The 13980-nt window shown below is 37.3% G+C and overlaps 1 protein-coding gene across 4 annotated transcripts in view; it reads left to right on the forward strand.

Moving 5' to 3' along the window:
- Nucleotides 1-13980, forward strand: part of KLC1 (kinesin light chain 1) — a 43165-nt gene that overhangs the window by 20262 nt on the left and 8923 nt on the right. For 2 of the 4 annotated variants that reach the window (XM_054286922.1, XM_054286924.1), the window contains exons 3-13: nt 81-311; nt 2307-2385; nt 4252-4477; nt 4996-5083; nt 5742-5843; nt 6467-6640; nt 6768-6867; nt 7778-7827; nt 7914-7981; nt 9329-9437; nt 11388-11549. In XM_054286922.1, coding sequence (XP_054142897.1) covers nt 81-311; nt 2307-2385; nt 4252-4477; nt 4996-5083; nt 5742-5843; nt 6467-6640; nt 6768-6867; nt 7778-7827; nt 7914-7981; nt 9329-9437; nt 11388-11549 — 1389 coding nt within the window. Of the gene's footprint in view, nt 1-80; nt 312-2306; nt 2386-4251; nt 4478-4995; nt 5084-5741; nt 5844-6466; nt 6641-6767; nt 6868-7777; nt 7828-7913; nt 7982-9328; nt 9442-11387; nt 11550-13980 lie in introns of all 4 variants that reach the window. The other 2 variants (XM_054286923.1, XM_054286925.1) reach the window with 2 other exon arrangements.

The raw sequence follows: 13980 nt of genomic DNA on the forward strand, positions 1-13980 counted from the left end.
TAAATAATGAAAGCCTTGTATGTTATGAACAGGACTGTATTCTAGGGGAAGTATGCCATGTGACACATTCTGCTTTTCAGGTAATGATGGCTTTGTCAAATCACTTAAATGCAGTGGAATCAGAGAAGCAGAAGCTGCGGGCTCAGGTTCGCCGGCTGTGCCAGGAGAATCAGTGGCTGCGGGATGAGCTCGCCAATACACAGCAGAAACTGCAGAAGAGTGAGCAGTCTGTGGCTCAGCTGGAGGAGGAAAAGAAACACCTAGAATTCATGAATCAATTAAAAAAATATGATGATGATATTTCACCATCAGTAAGTACCTCCATAGTAAAACAGTAAAAGCACCTTACATTTACATGTGTTGTAATCTGCCTGTTTAACAAGAAATAACAGATAGATTTTATTTGTCCCTTAGATACAATTGTCATTAAACTACTACCTTGTACTAGTATCACATAGTTTGCAGAATGATTCTGAGAGCTCATTCTTATTTTAAGAGAGTATATATTTTGCTGTATACAGATAATAAAATACATGAGGAACAGAATTGATAAGTACTCATTTAGTAGCTTAAAAATGTGAAGAACTGGGCCAAAGCAAAAATCTCACTTCCATAAACTTAGCAGTAAAAATAAGTGAGAAATCTAAGCTGTGAGACATTTTACATCCCTAGAGGACTTGGCTTATTTTGACTGCAGGAAAAATACTTCATTTTTGTCTTGTGAAATCACAGCTTTTGTATCTGTTGAGAATTTGCACAAGGATAAGATGTTAGTGAATCCCCTTTCAGGACCGTCTGCCAGACACTGTAATCATCTGCATATATACAGGCCCATTGTGTTACATATTCTTAGTTTCAGAGAGAAAATGGACACAACTTTAATTTACAGAAGGAACTTACTGCTTAAAAAGACTTCTGATTTATTTGCCCTTCATTTTATACTTTTATTTGGCTTCCTTAGGTTAGGTGGCACTGTAGAGAAAGATCTAATTTTGTGTGTTCAGACCTTCTCAGTGGTGTCTGGGAAAGTGCAGTTTTCATAACTAATTATTTCAGCAATTTTAATGGTTGAAAATAAGTGTGATTTACTCATGCTTAACTGACTGCTTGATTAATCCTTTTAAAAATATTGTACATGGTGAGAGTTTTTTTCGTCGATTGGACCTGGAATTTTTCAGTGCTGTTCCATGAGTTGGTATTTGTAGATGAATTTGCCAGTGAAGCCTGTTCAGAAAAGGGCAAGAGGAGGGAATGTTGAGATTGTGATGTGCTGTATTGTCAGACTGTACTCTGCAGATGAATTAAGTAGCTCCATTATTTGAAGTTTAATTAACAAATAGAGTCCAAATAAGCCAAGCATCTTTATAGTTTTGTTAACCATATGGACAGTGTCTGCTTCTAGCCTTTGTAATAATTAGTTGTATGGGCTCAGTATGAGGTTGGAATCAACATTTAAAATTATGAACATCTTATCTGAGGTGTAGTCCCATCAGTTTGCTGGTTTTACAGTGCCCTTGCTCTGCCATCATTGAATTTGAATGCCAGCAGCAGCAGTTGGCTTTTTCTCATCTGTGGAAAAAGGTGTTGATTGGAGAGACAGAAAAATAAGAATGTGTTCTGCCTCTGGGTTTTCTCCTTACTGAGCTCATCCTTTCTGAGAACTTCAACTGTTTATATTGTGTAGGCTCAACATTTAGGAAACTGGGCTGAGAGATGATCTGTCTCTTCATTTTATATTTGAAATTATATTTAGATCCTTAAAATCATTTTAAACTGATGGATTGTGTAGAAATTAATACAGTTCCAGATGGAGACTATTGGAAATGAACTTCAAGTGTTCTTGTTTTGTTTTTTTGATTTTTGAACCTTCCAGACTAATTGCAAAATCTAATTATTTGTACAGAAGTTGAGTACTCAGAAATTGAGATCTTCCAACTATAACTGTGTTTATGACTAAAAAAGGTACCATGGACAGTTCTGTACTGAGCAGTGCTTTCTCTTCAGTGGGTACTTTCATGAGACCTAGTGCCTCTGTGAGAATGGCAAATGTGTTCTTGTGTGCTCAAATTGAGACTGAAATCTAGGAGACCTCATTTCTATTCCTGGCCCTTCTGAAGGTGTCCTGTATTGTTTTGGGACAGAGTGTGTAAATACATTAAAATATAAGACCTACCTTTATAAAACTTCAGTGAGAAATGTTATTCTTGTCAATTCTGAATGTGGGGTTTTCCTTTAACATTGCTGGTTAATTGGCCTGCCCTCTTATGCCTTAGATTTAATTTGTTGGGTTTGGGCTTGTTCTGTAGGAGGATAAAGATTCGGATTCCACCAAAGAGCCTTTGGATGATCTATTTCCCAATGATGAGGATGACCAAGGACAAGGAAGTAAGTGTACTTCAGCTTACATTGTTGGTGTGTTTCTGCAGTGCAGAATATAAAAATGTACTTTTAAAAAAATGCTTGCTTCACCATTCCACTGCAACACAACTGGAGTGATGAATGCCTCTGCTAGAATAAGGAATCCAATAATTGATTTACATTCTGTACATTGGTGTGTACAGAACTGGGGCCTAGGTTTTTTAGAGTTTACTAGGTGCTGTAAAGTTCAGACTGATTTAAATTCAGAATTTCTCCTGTTTTCTTTCTTAGGGTTCTCAGAATGGTTAGTTGCAAGTGACTGAGGCAGATTCTAACCAGATAGTGGATTCTGTTTATGACCTCTTAAATTATCTGATTTGAGATTTTTGTGGCAGATTTCAGTATGAAATCTTTTTCATATAGTCTTTTGTCCTTTGCTAAGATTGTCTGCATTTGTTTTAGTACTAATTGTGGAAGCATTGTTTGTCTTCAGGTGAGCAGGTCTGAGGAATATGCTGTGGAACTTGAGGCAGATGTTTGGTAGTATGATTGAATAAAGCTCTTGGTAGATAAGTAAGCTCTGCTTAGTGGAATGTGGTTTTTGTATATTTGTTAACATAGAACATATTGATGATGTGGAGTCAGTGCAGTGTGGTGGGAGCAGAATGGTTTTTACCACAAAAATGACTTGAGGGACAATGTCTGAAGGGACCCACCTTTGCAATCAGCAATTTCAGATTTCCTTTATGGGCATGCCTACAAGGTACACTGCATTTTTGTCAGCACAGCAAAGTTATCCATAACCAGCACTGAAGGGAAGGCTTGAAGGGTTTGCAGCAGGTCATTGTTGTCATGAGCTCCTTCCTAGCTCATCCTTGCTTCCCTAGAATTTTGTAGTTGGAAGGTTGAGAGGCAAAGCTCCCTTACTTCTCTTTACAAAAGACAAAGTTGACATGTCAGTGATTTCTCTGACCTTCCAAAAAAATGCTGAAATTCTTCAGTGGTTTGGCAGGCAGTGACTCTGGGTATAGGCTTGGACTTGGGTGATTCCACTGTCATAAAAAGGCTTCCACTTTGTGTGAGAGTGTTTTTTGCTTAATAGAAAGGAGAGAATAAAGCCAGGCTCAGAGAACGATAAACTTGTTCTCTAGAGTTTAATGAAAATGAACAAGACAGAATATTCTAAGTCTCAGAAATGGGTCAGGTGAAAAGAAAAGGAGGCAGTAGGAGATTAAGGGTTTTTGGGGGCAATAGGAGAGTAAGGGTTGCAGCAACCAAAGGTTAGGAGCTACTGGAAAATAAGTGGCTAAGCTTGAGGGTTAGTGAGTAAACTTGAAGGTTGACTTTGACTCAGGGCCTTTTGTGTTGCAGCTGCTGTTTCTGGCATCCAAGGTGTTTCAGTCCTTTATGTGCTAATCTTACGTGCTCCTTGGCATAGCAAACAAAGGGAAACAAAAAAAGTATGTTTAGAGAAGAAGAATAAAGGAAAAAGTTTCCTGCAGATATTCAGCTTATGTATGTTGGTGTTCCTTGCCATATGAAAACAGCGATATTTGTAGGTGCAAAATTTTTGAATCATCTTGAGAATGGTTTGCTGAGCCAAAATAGTTTCCTGCTTTCTTCATTAGTTTATTACATTTAGCCCTCTGAGCTATGAGAACTGTAAAAATAATAGTAATACAATACTAGACAGGATATAAGGAATAAAACAATCATACTTCCACAGTCACTGTTGAAGACAGCCTGACTGCTGTGACCTATGCTCTAATGCTAATTCTGTGTATTGAAGAAATAAAATTCAGTGAGTCTCATTTTGTGCCACTGAGCACTCAAGTGAAATGTTTTATTTACAGTCATCTTTTACAAAAGTTGAAATTTGTGGATTTCTTTCAGTTCAACAGCAGCACAGCAGTGCAGCAGCTGCTGCCCAACAAGGGGGCTATGAAATTCCAGCAAGGTTACGGACCCTACATAATCTTGTTATCCAGTATGCTTCCCAAGGTAGATATGAGGTTGCTGTGCCTCTCTGTAAACAAGCTCTTGAAGATCTGGAGAAGACTTCAGGTCATGACCATCCTGATGTTGCCACTATGTTGAACATACTTGCTTTGGTGTACAGGTTGGTATGCTGACATAGATAAATACCAGTGAAATAAATACTTAGTTGTTTGGCTACAACCTTTTAATGTTCAGACTAGAATTTTTTCCCTGTTCTATCTTCCTTTTTAAAATTATTATTAAAACCCTAAAGAAGTTCCTAAAATATTTGTATGTCTCCCTATATTTAAAAGTCAAACAAGCTGCTCTATTTTCACCTATACCTTTGCTTTGGGAATGAAGCTGATTTTGATTTTTGGTTTTTTTTGTCTGCTGAGGGGACATGTCTTGATTACCCACTTCAAGATAATCTAGAGGTAGAAATTGGACATCAGTGTAGAAATGGTACATGCTCAGCATAGTCCTCAACTACTAAACTATTTGCAGTCACAGGCTTCAGGGTTCTACTTCCTAATTTATTAATATATTCTCAATTATTCTTAAATAGTAGCATCTTTAGGTCAGCAGTGAACTCAGCTTAATTTTAATGATTTTTCATTCCTGAATCCCCAGTGTTAATTACATCTCTTTACAATTCAGAGACCAGAACAAATACAAAGATGCAGCAAATCTCCTGAATGATGCCTTGGCCATCCGTGAAAAGACTTTGGGCAAAGATCATCCAGCGGTTTGTATACTTGCAGTAACATCATTTTAGTTTGGTTTTCACTCAACTTTTTATCAACTAATTCTAATGTCAAACTCAACAGGAAAGGTTGTAAGACCTGGCTTGTCTTTAAACAGTACAGGTAGGAGGCCACATTCTATTCAGTGCTGTTTCACCATGAATAATTTGCCCATACTTGATTTTGGATTGCCTGGATTTTTTGTGACAAATCAATTTGTGAAGAAAAATTTTTGCTTACTCAAATCTCTTTACTATACTCAGATTGAAGGGGCAATTCTGGTTTTGTTTACTGCTGCTTATAAATGAAATGTAAATCAAGCATTTGGAAAATTCATATGGTACTGTCGTGGCCTGGGGGATGCAGGGCAGCTCAAAGTGTAGATGTGAGAGGTGCCTGTGTAAGAGAAGAACATGTGAAGATGTGCGCACTAAATGACATTTCCACAAAGGAAGCAAAATTACTTCATGATTTAGGTTTTTCTTTCCTCTGTTGTGTATATATGCATTTAATAATAATTATTTCTTCACTACCCAATTTCAAGAGATCTATCCTGTGCATGGAAAATTTAATAACATCAATGCCTTGCAGATACGCTCATTTGTCAAGCATTTGTATCAGCAAATTTCAGTGTACTTAATGTTTCTCTGCTTTTGACAGGTGGCAGCAACTCTTAACAATCTTGCAGTTCTCTATGGTAAACGGGGAAAGTACAAAGAAGCAGAACCCTTGTGTAAGCGAGCTCTGGAAATCAGAGAAAAGGTAGGAGTGACAAATACAGAGCCTCTAAAGGGACTTAGGGAAGGAGAAAGCAAAGTTAAATGCTTACTTTTTTATGCTTTGGTTGGGTAGATCTGTCAGATAAACCCCAGAGTTAACAATGCCTAGTAGTTAGGAGTGTCTGAAATTGAAAACAGTAGGAAATTCCAGTAGTGCTACGGAATTGCTGGAGCACTCTGGGTGTATGCTAAATTATGTATTTTGTGAGAAACCTTCTTTAGCTTTTTCCTTCCCCTTTGATAGCAAAATAATCTTTGATTGGACAAGAGCATTGGAATTAAAAAATTAAACTTAGTTAAAATTTTTAAGTTGATTATTCTCTATGTGGATATTTATTTTAGTCCATGAGAGTGCATCTTCTGTTTTATATAAATAATAATTTCCCTATAATGTTGTTTTACTACTTACTTTGTTCCTCTTACGGATTGTTCTGCATCATTCTCAGTTTGCAATAGAATTGAGTCATTTTCATATCTTTGAAATGCAGCTTTTGCTTTTGTTGAATTGAGGAGGAATAAAACTAACAGGATGTTTCTAAATTATTTACTTCTAGACCCTGACGTGATGATTAGAGAATGTTTTAATACAGTGTATTTCATTTCCAGGTCCTGGGGAAAGATCACCCTGATGTTGCCAAGCAGTTAAATAACTTGGCTTTGCTATGCCAGAACCAGGGTAAATATGAGGAAGTTGAATATTACTATCAGAGGGCACTTGAAATCTACCAAACTAAGCTGGGACCAGATGATCCAAATGTTGCAAAAACAAAGAACAATCTGGTAAGCCTTTCCCAAAGTAGGCCTGAGACAATTGAAGTGCACTTCTATCCACAATGTATTGTATTTCTTGTTTATACAGACAAATAAAGCAGTGTGCTGATATCTTTTGGGGGTATTTTGTTTTTAGGCATCCTGCTATCTAAAACAGGGCAAGTTTAAGCAAGCGGAAACTTTATACAAAGAGATTCTTACTCGTGCTCATGAACGGGAGTTTGGCTCTGTAGATGGTAAGAAAATGAGTCCCTAGATTTGAATTTATTTTTTATTTTTGTACTTATGGAATAAAATTTGCAAGAAATGTCCTGATTAAAATTGTTGTCTGCTTTTAGGTGGACTTAAAAGGCGAGCTGACAGATGTGTTGGAAGTAACATTAATTATAAGAAAGCTTTTAGATACAGCAGCAAACATTTGATTTAAAAACATGAGGTAGACTTAGTGGGTTTATATTTTATGGATTTTGTTTCTGGCCTAATTTATCTTACACCCCACTAAACCCAACTTTGGTATTTTTATAGAGGCAGAAAAATGTACATCACTTTCCAGTCACAGGAAAAGTCAATGCAGGATTTTGGTGACATAAATTGTTAATGCAAGCCCTCCATTAACATATTTAAAGAATGGGGAAAATACCTTTACATTGAGGGAATGGGGAAAATACCTTTTGGTATTTTTGGTATATTAATGGGGAAAATACCTTTACATTGAGAATTACACTGTACATTGAAGTCATGTGCATTTTATAAAGCAAAAATCCCACTAAAGCATTTCCACTGCATTCCATGTCAGTAGCATATGCACCACTTAGTAGATGACAAAGTAGTTGTTAGGATGAAAGAAATAAATTCATGTTCTCTAGCACAGAACTAGACACATGACAAATGGGTGACAGTGTATACTTACTTCAAAGCTTCTCAGGAGTAACTGTTTCTAAGTTCAGATAAGAAAGAGACAGAATTGTAAAACTGTAAAAGGGCTGTGTGTTTTATTTATCTGCTGCTTCTAGTATGGACAGTAAGTTTTTTTTGCAACAATAGTATAATTCCCTGGTTCTCAGCTTTATTTCAGAGTAGTGAAAATACAACAATCAATACCTAGTAGTTTTGTTCTTCTATAAAATACTTTTCTTGTTTCACCAGATGAAAATAAGCCTATCTGGATGCATGCAGAAGAGAGGGAAGAATGCAAAGTAAGGCTGTTGTTGTAAATCCTTTTTGGAGCTAATATTTGTTTAGATTGCAAATCAGATTTTTTTCAACTGTACCTTTGTTCTAGGGAAAGCAAAAAGATGGCACATCTTTTGGAGAGTATGGTGGCTGGTACAAAGCTTGCAAAGTTGATAGGTGAGTAACTTCTTCACAGGACAAACAGCTCATTAATGCTCAGTGTCTCAGATTAAAACATTTTTAAAAATGGAACCAAAGCAACTCCTTGGTTAGGACTATAAAAACTAAAGTATTAAACACTCCAGGCCCAGGACTGGTTTTCAGGAATGCAGCAGCAGTTTTCAAGTCCTGAGGCTGCTCAGATCCAGTGACATGAAACTGCCCCAGTTGGGTTCTTGGCAGTCCTTCAGGTGGCAGCGTGGGTCACCTTTCCCTCTGTGCCCCTCCCTGCCCCTGCAGGGCCTCTGGGCAGGGCCAGAAATGAGCCTGCACCTTCAGTTATATATGCAGAAATAACTGCACCTTCAGTTACATAGCTGGCACAGAAAACAAAGCTAAACTGCCACAACTAAGCATTACTTGAGTTTGTAAATCTTCCAGAATGTAGTTGTGTGAATGACAATGTATACTTTAAAGTGAAATAAGGGAAACAAGGATTTCAACTTGGATTATAGTTGGTGAAGTGGTTTTTTTTTTGCTCTAATTTTGTTCCATTACTGAAGCTTTTTTAACATGGTGGTGCAGTGTATGAAAAAACCTGCAGCTAGTACTGATAGTGATTTTTTGTTTATTGAGTATTTGAATGTTCATGTTTAACAAGAATCAGAGCTCTTGTAGTGTTGAAATATCTTTTTTTCTCCATCCTGAGTTCTGTGTGTACAATACATTTTATTGGTTTGTTTTTCATGTACTTGTTCATTCTAATGCATGAGAAGATCTTTTCTCTGCTGTTAGTGGAGCAAAACTTCACTCAAAAATACTATGATTGAGCTAATTTTGTGCCATTGAAACAAAAGTGTCTTTTTTATGAGACTTGTTAATGAAATGGGCAATTTTTTTTGCTTTTGTTGTTCAGGCAAATTGGAATGCACAGAAACTGCAAATAGGTGTTAAGTAAAAGCTGATGAAAGCAGCTGTTAATTGCTTTTGTGACTAACACATGCTACATGTGGTCTGTCTAATAGTCTGTGCATGAATAAGCATTCATTTTGGAAGCTGCACAATTATTCAGTTGGATACACTCCTCTAGAGCTAAATTTTCACCTTGAGGTGCAGCTGAGGAGCACAAGGTTCTGGCATTCCAGTTTTAGGATGTTGGCTAGTCATAGAGACATTGATAGGCTTTGAAAGGGGTCAGCAGGTTATTGTGTGTCCATGAAGTACAGTATAGTGCATTACAAGAGAGAATAAATTATTGCAAAATATGGTAAACACTGTGTTAATTTAAGCTTTTATTAGTGAATTGAGAAGTTTGCTGTATGAGTATATATTTAATATAGAGTTATTTTTCTTTTCTTTCAATAGTCCAACAGTAACAACTACTTTAAAGAACCTTGGGGCACTTTACAGAAGACAGGGCAAGTTTGAAGCTGCTGAAACATTAGAAGAGGCAGCAATGAGATCTCGTAAACAGGCAAGTATGAAAATTCACCTGAATGATCTTTCTGCATTGTGGTCATGCAGATTTTCAACTTCCTGTATGCAGAATATAGAAAATTTCTGTGCCTGGTCACCCTCTAATTTCAGACTGAGCTGGTGATAAACTGATACATCTTAACACTTGCAGTTTGGTTAATTGTTAGGGCAGTGGCACCATGTACTGGGGACATGATTCAAACTGGAGGTGAAATTATGTGGAAAATGAAAGAGCAGAAAACATTGTGTTGGCCAGCAGTGCTCAATTCATTGGCTGCTTGTCCTGGGAAACAGACTGTAGCTGGGGGAAAATGGGGAGGTTCTGCTGGAAATCTCCTTTGCCAATCATGCTGTTCTATTTTTAATAAGGAGCTGTCAGGATTAAAAATGTTCAGTTGCTGCCTACAACTGATTAACAGAAACCTTTTGTTACTTCTGTAAACAAATGAGAGAAATATTACAGTTTCAGTGGGGACTTTCTTTTAATGTACTCTCTTTGTCCTCTCAGATCTACTCTTCAAGTAACACTTTCTCCCTTCTCTTGAAAGGTAGAAGAGAGTTTGAGTTTGTTGGGGGTTTATTGGCTTTTTTTCCTTTCCCTTTTGGATGGTTTGATAAGTGACATTTATAAGACACTTTTAAAAGTGTCTAAGACTGAACAAGAAAACTTGGGTTGTCAATTAGTGTTAAAATGGAAAGCAAAGTAAGAGAATAGAAGTAAATAAGCATCATAAATGTTCAATTTTAATTTCATTTTTTTAATATGAGAATAAATAAGACTTATATTTTTTTCTAGAAGCTTGCTGCTGACTCTTTATTTTTGAGGATGCTTCAGAATTTCACTGTGCATCAAATACCACCTCTTCCATTAATCCATAATATATGGCAGTCTACACACCCCTAGATTTAGATGTGTAGGAGACAATGCTGTGTTACAGCAGCATTTAACACTGCCTCTTTATTCTGGGTCATTCAAGTAATGCTCTTCACTTAGGGAGAAACAGTTACATGGAAACAAGAAACTGACATCTCCATGCCACTAAAACAACTTTCATGCTTATTCATGCACCTCTAAGAACTTTGGCATCCTTTTCACTTTCTGTATTGTGGTTGGCTTTATGGATTTGCCACACACATCCCTGCTGCATTTGCTGTACTGTAGAAGATGCAGAATATTTTGTAAAGTGTAAGGCATTCATCTGGGATGTCTTCCTGTCAGCAATACTGGTTATGATGTGGAATAGGTTTATTATAAAGAAGACAAAACTGAAAAGAAGTATGATTTGAGTTTTGATATTTTCTAGTTTCTGTTTTAAAGAATTTGGCTTTAGTGCAGGGTTTTCATAGAAGGTACTTTAGATATTAAAAGGATTATTTTATAATTGATAGGCATGCTTTAACACAAAGTAAATGTATTGACCATATATTTAGTATGTTTATCACAAGTTTCTATTCTGTGTCGTTTCTTTCTGAAGGAAAATTACATTAATGCCAGGTGTTGTATGTCAGTATTTTTAAATAACACAACGTGTTTTTGAGTTACTGGAGATTCAGACACCCCTCCAAAGGCAGGTGAAAATTGCACCATTTGATGGGGAGAAAACTTGAGAATTACACTGATGGTTCGTGATCTATAAGTTGCTCAAATATTTAGCTGGTTGCCAGATTGCTTCAGGTGAGTGACACGAACACCACAAGGCTTAGACAAGTGATAAGAAAGGAAGAAAAGAACAAGTCAGTGAATTCTCAAACTGCTAAACTGTTCACTTGATGCTTGTTGATCCTTGCAATTTAGCAAGGGCAGCTGAGCTGCTCTCTGGGAGCAGAACTGGCCTGATGGAATCGTGGGTTGGTTTTACTCCTTGCTCGGCCCAGCTGTGTGTGTAAGTTGTAGCTTAACAGAGCTTGTAACAAGATAAAGCCTCTTCCCATTCTATCAAATTCTCAGGGTCTTGACAATGTTCACAAACAGAGAGTGGCCGAGGTGCTGAACGACCCCGAGAGCGCGGAGAAGCGGCGCAGCCGGGAGAGCCTCAACGTGGATGTGGTAAAGTACGAGAGCGGCCCCGACGGCGGCGAGGAAGTGAGTATGAGCGTAGAGTGGAACGGGGTAAGTACAGTACACAGTTGCACACACTAGCTAGGAGCTCATCCCCTAACACCTCACCAGCCCGCTGTGCTCTCAGGAGTCTCCTGCTTCATCTACCTCCTAGTTTTGAATTTTGCAGAAACAGTTAAGAAATGAAGAATAACATTTTGTCTGTCATAATGCTAAAAAACGCATCATATTTAAAAGTTTTAAGACATCCTTTCTGTTGCTGTCCTGAATGGTGATATTTCTGCAAGAATCCCAAGCCAGTTGTATCTAAGGCCAAGTTGTGTAATGCTGATTGAGTGTCCTGGTTGTGGTCTGGTGTACAATTGCTTGTCAGTGGTTTGTTTTTACTGGTAGAAATATTCTTGCAATTAACTCACTTTTGCTTTTTTTCCTTTTGGTGCCATATTTGTTTGTAATTTAAATGTTTATTTAAAAAATACTCCCTCAGTTGGAATCATAAAAAACGTTTCCTGTGGAAATATACTGTGTGTTAGCAGTTTCAGAGTAAATTAAAATGACCAGTCTAACACTAAAATAATTCTAATGTCCTCCTTACCCAGCTTGCTGGAGGAAGGAACTCAGCTTTCCAAAGTGCTGTACAGTCCATTTTAAGAGGCAGTGCCATCACATAACGATGGGATGGTGACTTCATTACTTTCCCATATTAAAATTTGTCTGGAGCCAGGTCTTGTTCCTATTTGTTTCCCATATATTGGCTTCACTGTGTTACAGACTGTCATAAAGTAAAAACATAGATATAATATATATATATATAATGTGATTACATGTGCATTTCTCTAACCATTGTTTTCATTTGAAGGACAGTGCAAGCTTTCAGTTATTACCTGGCCTATGTAGTTTGCTTCTGTCACCAGCTTTCCCATGCTTTATCCCATTGCTGGCAATGGGATACACGTTGCACTCTTAACTAACTCCCAGCTGCAGTTCTGCTGAAAATACTCTTAGATTGTGAAAGTGGTGTTGCTTTTGCTGTGTGGGAGGGGAAGTAGCCTACTTTGCAATATTGAGTGTTCTGAAGCTTCATTTCTCTTACAATAGCAATCTTTTTCTCCCCATCTTTTTGTAAGCCACATGAGACAAAGCTTAGCATTCCAAAGCAACCTTGAGAAAAGATGTAGTGCTTTAGTCTCAAAGGAGAGTGTTCTTTCCATCTTTGCTTTTGTCTCTTTATTACTGTTTTCTTGGCATTGGTGCTCTCAGTGCCAAGACAGTCAATCAGCATCTATTGTGAATTAATACTGCATCATTAATAAAGCCAAAGTCAGGTTGAATAACTCTCTTTTTAATTCTCATTTTGCCCATTCAACATTAGAACTGTGTACTGTACTCCTCCCCTAATTTTCACTATACTTTGCATGACTGTATATTCTAAATGAATTAAACTTTTTTCTGTTGTAGACATTAATGCATGCAGGGTTTGGATGGAAAGGGCCCCCTGGGGAAAAGCAATTGACAGTATTTCTAGGTCAATATTCGAATCAAACTCAGTGAAAAAATTTGCTGGTCTGAAAAATCAAATTTTGACATTTGAGAGTAATCAAACTTCATTTTTAGTGTGCTGAAGTGGCATTGCTTCATTCTCATCTTTGTTATTTCTTTTTCCCCCGCTCTTGAGAGAAGGTATTTTGTATTAATGTTCTACGTGAAGTAGGCAACTCTCTCTCCCTCCCCTGCAAGTGTTTCTATCTCAGTGATGTTCTCTCCTCTTCTTTATATTGTGTAGTTTTTTTACCCTTGTGTGTTCCCTCCAGACAAAATACTCTGAGTCATAAAGTGGTGTAGGATCTTTTATTTGTGTCTGCAGAGCCTGAAGAGAGGCCTTTTCCATTTAAATTCTTTTGAAGTGGTCAAGCTGACTGAGAGAATAGGTGGAGTATGCAAAGGGACAAACTCCACAAAATTCTGTCAGAAGATGTAATTAAGGTCCTTCCACATCTAATGTAGTCCATAATAAGCATTGAAGGCTTTGATGTAATATTTTACACTCTTACAAAAGAACAGAAATCTCTATTGAAGTAAATCAGCCAGTAATGATTAAAACAGACACATTTCAGTGAGGTGTTATGGTGCATCTTTACATGTCACTTTTAAAGTTCCTGCCTTAAAGTGAACAGAAGATACTTGAAAATGCAAGGAAGTACTTCCTCTTAAAAATATAAAGTGAGAAGGCCCGGATTTGGATCTCTTATTATACTTTTATATAAAAAATAACAGTGAGTACCTGTAACTGGCATTTTTAACTGATCTGACAGCCTGCTGCAGGACAGATGAAAATCTTTGTGCTACTTATTAGAATGTTTGTAGTGTGAGTAATTGTCTTTTCATAACTGTAGCCATATGCTTCAGAGAGACAGGCTTTTGGGCATGTAAGTGCACTTCAGGTGTGAAGGGAGAACTATGGATTTCACTACCATAGACAAGA

The sequence above is a fragment of the Melozone crissalis genome, unplaced genomic scaffold (assembly GCF_028551555.1).
Source record: "Melozone crissalis strain CALT ecotype California unplaced genomic scaffold, PUWL_Pcris_2 ptg000056l_1, whole genome shotgun sequence".
Classification (NCBI taxonomy): Eukaryota; Metazoa; Chordata; class Aves; order Passeriformes; family Passerellidae; genus Melozone; species Melozone crissalis.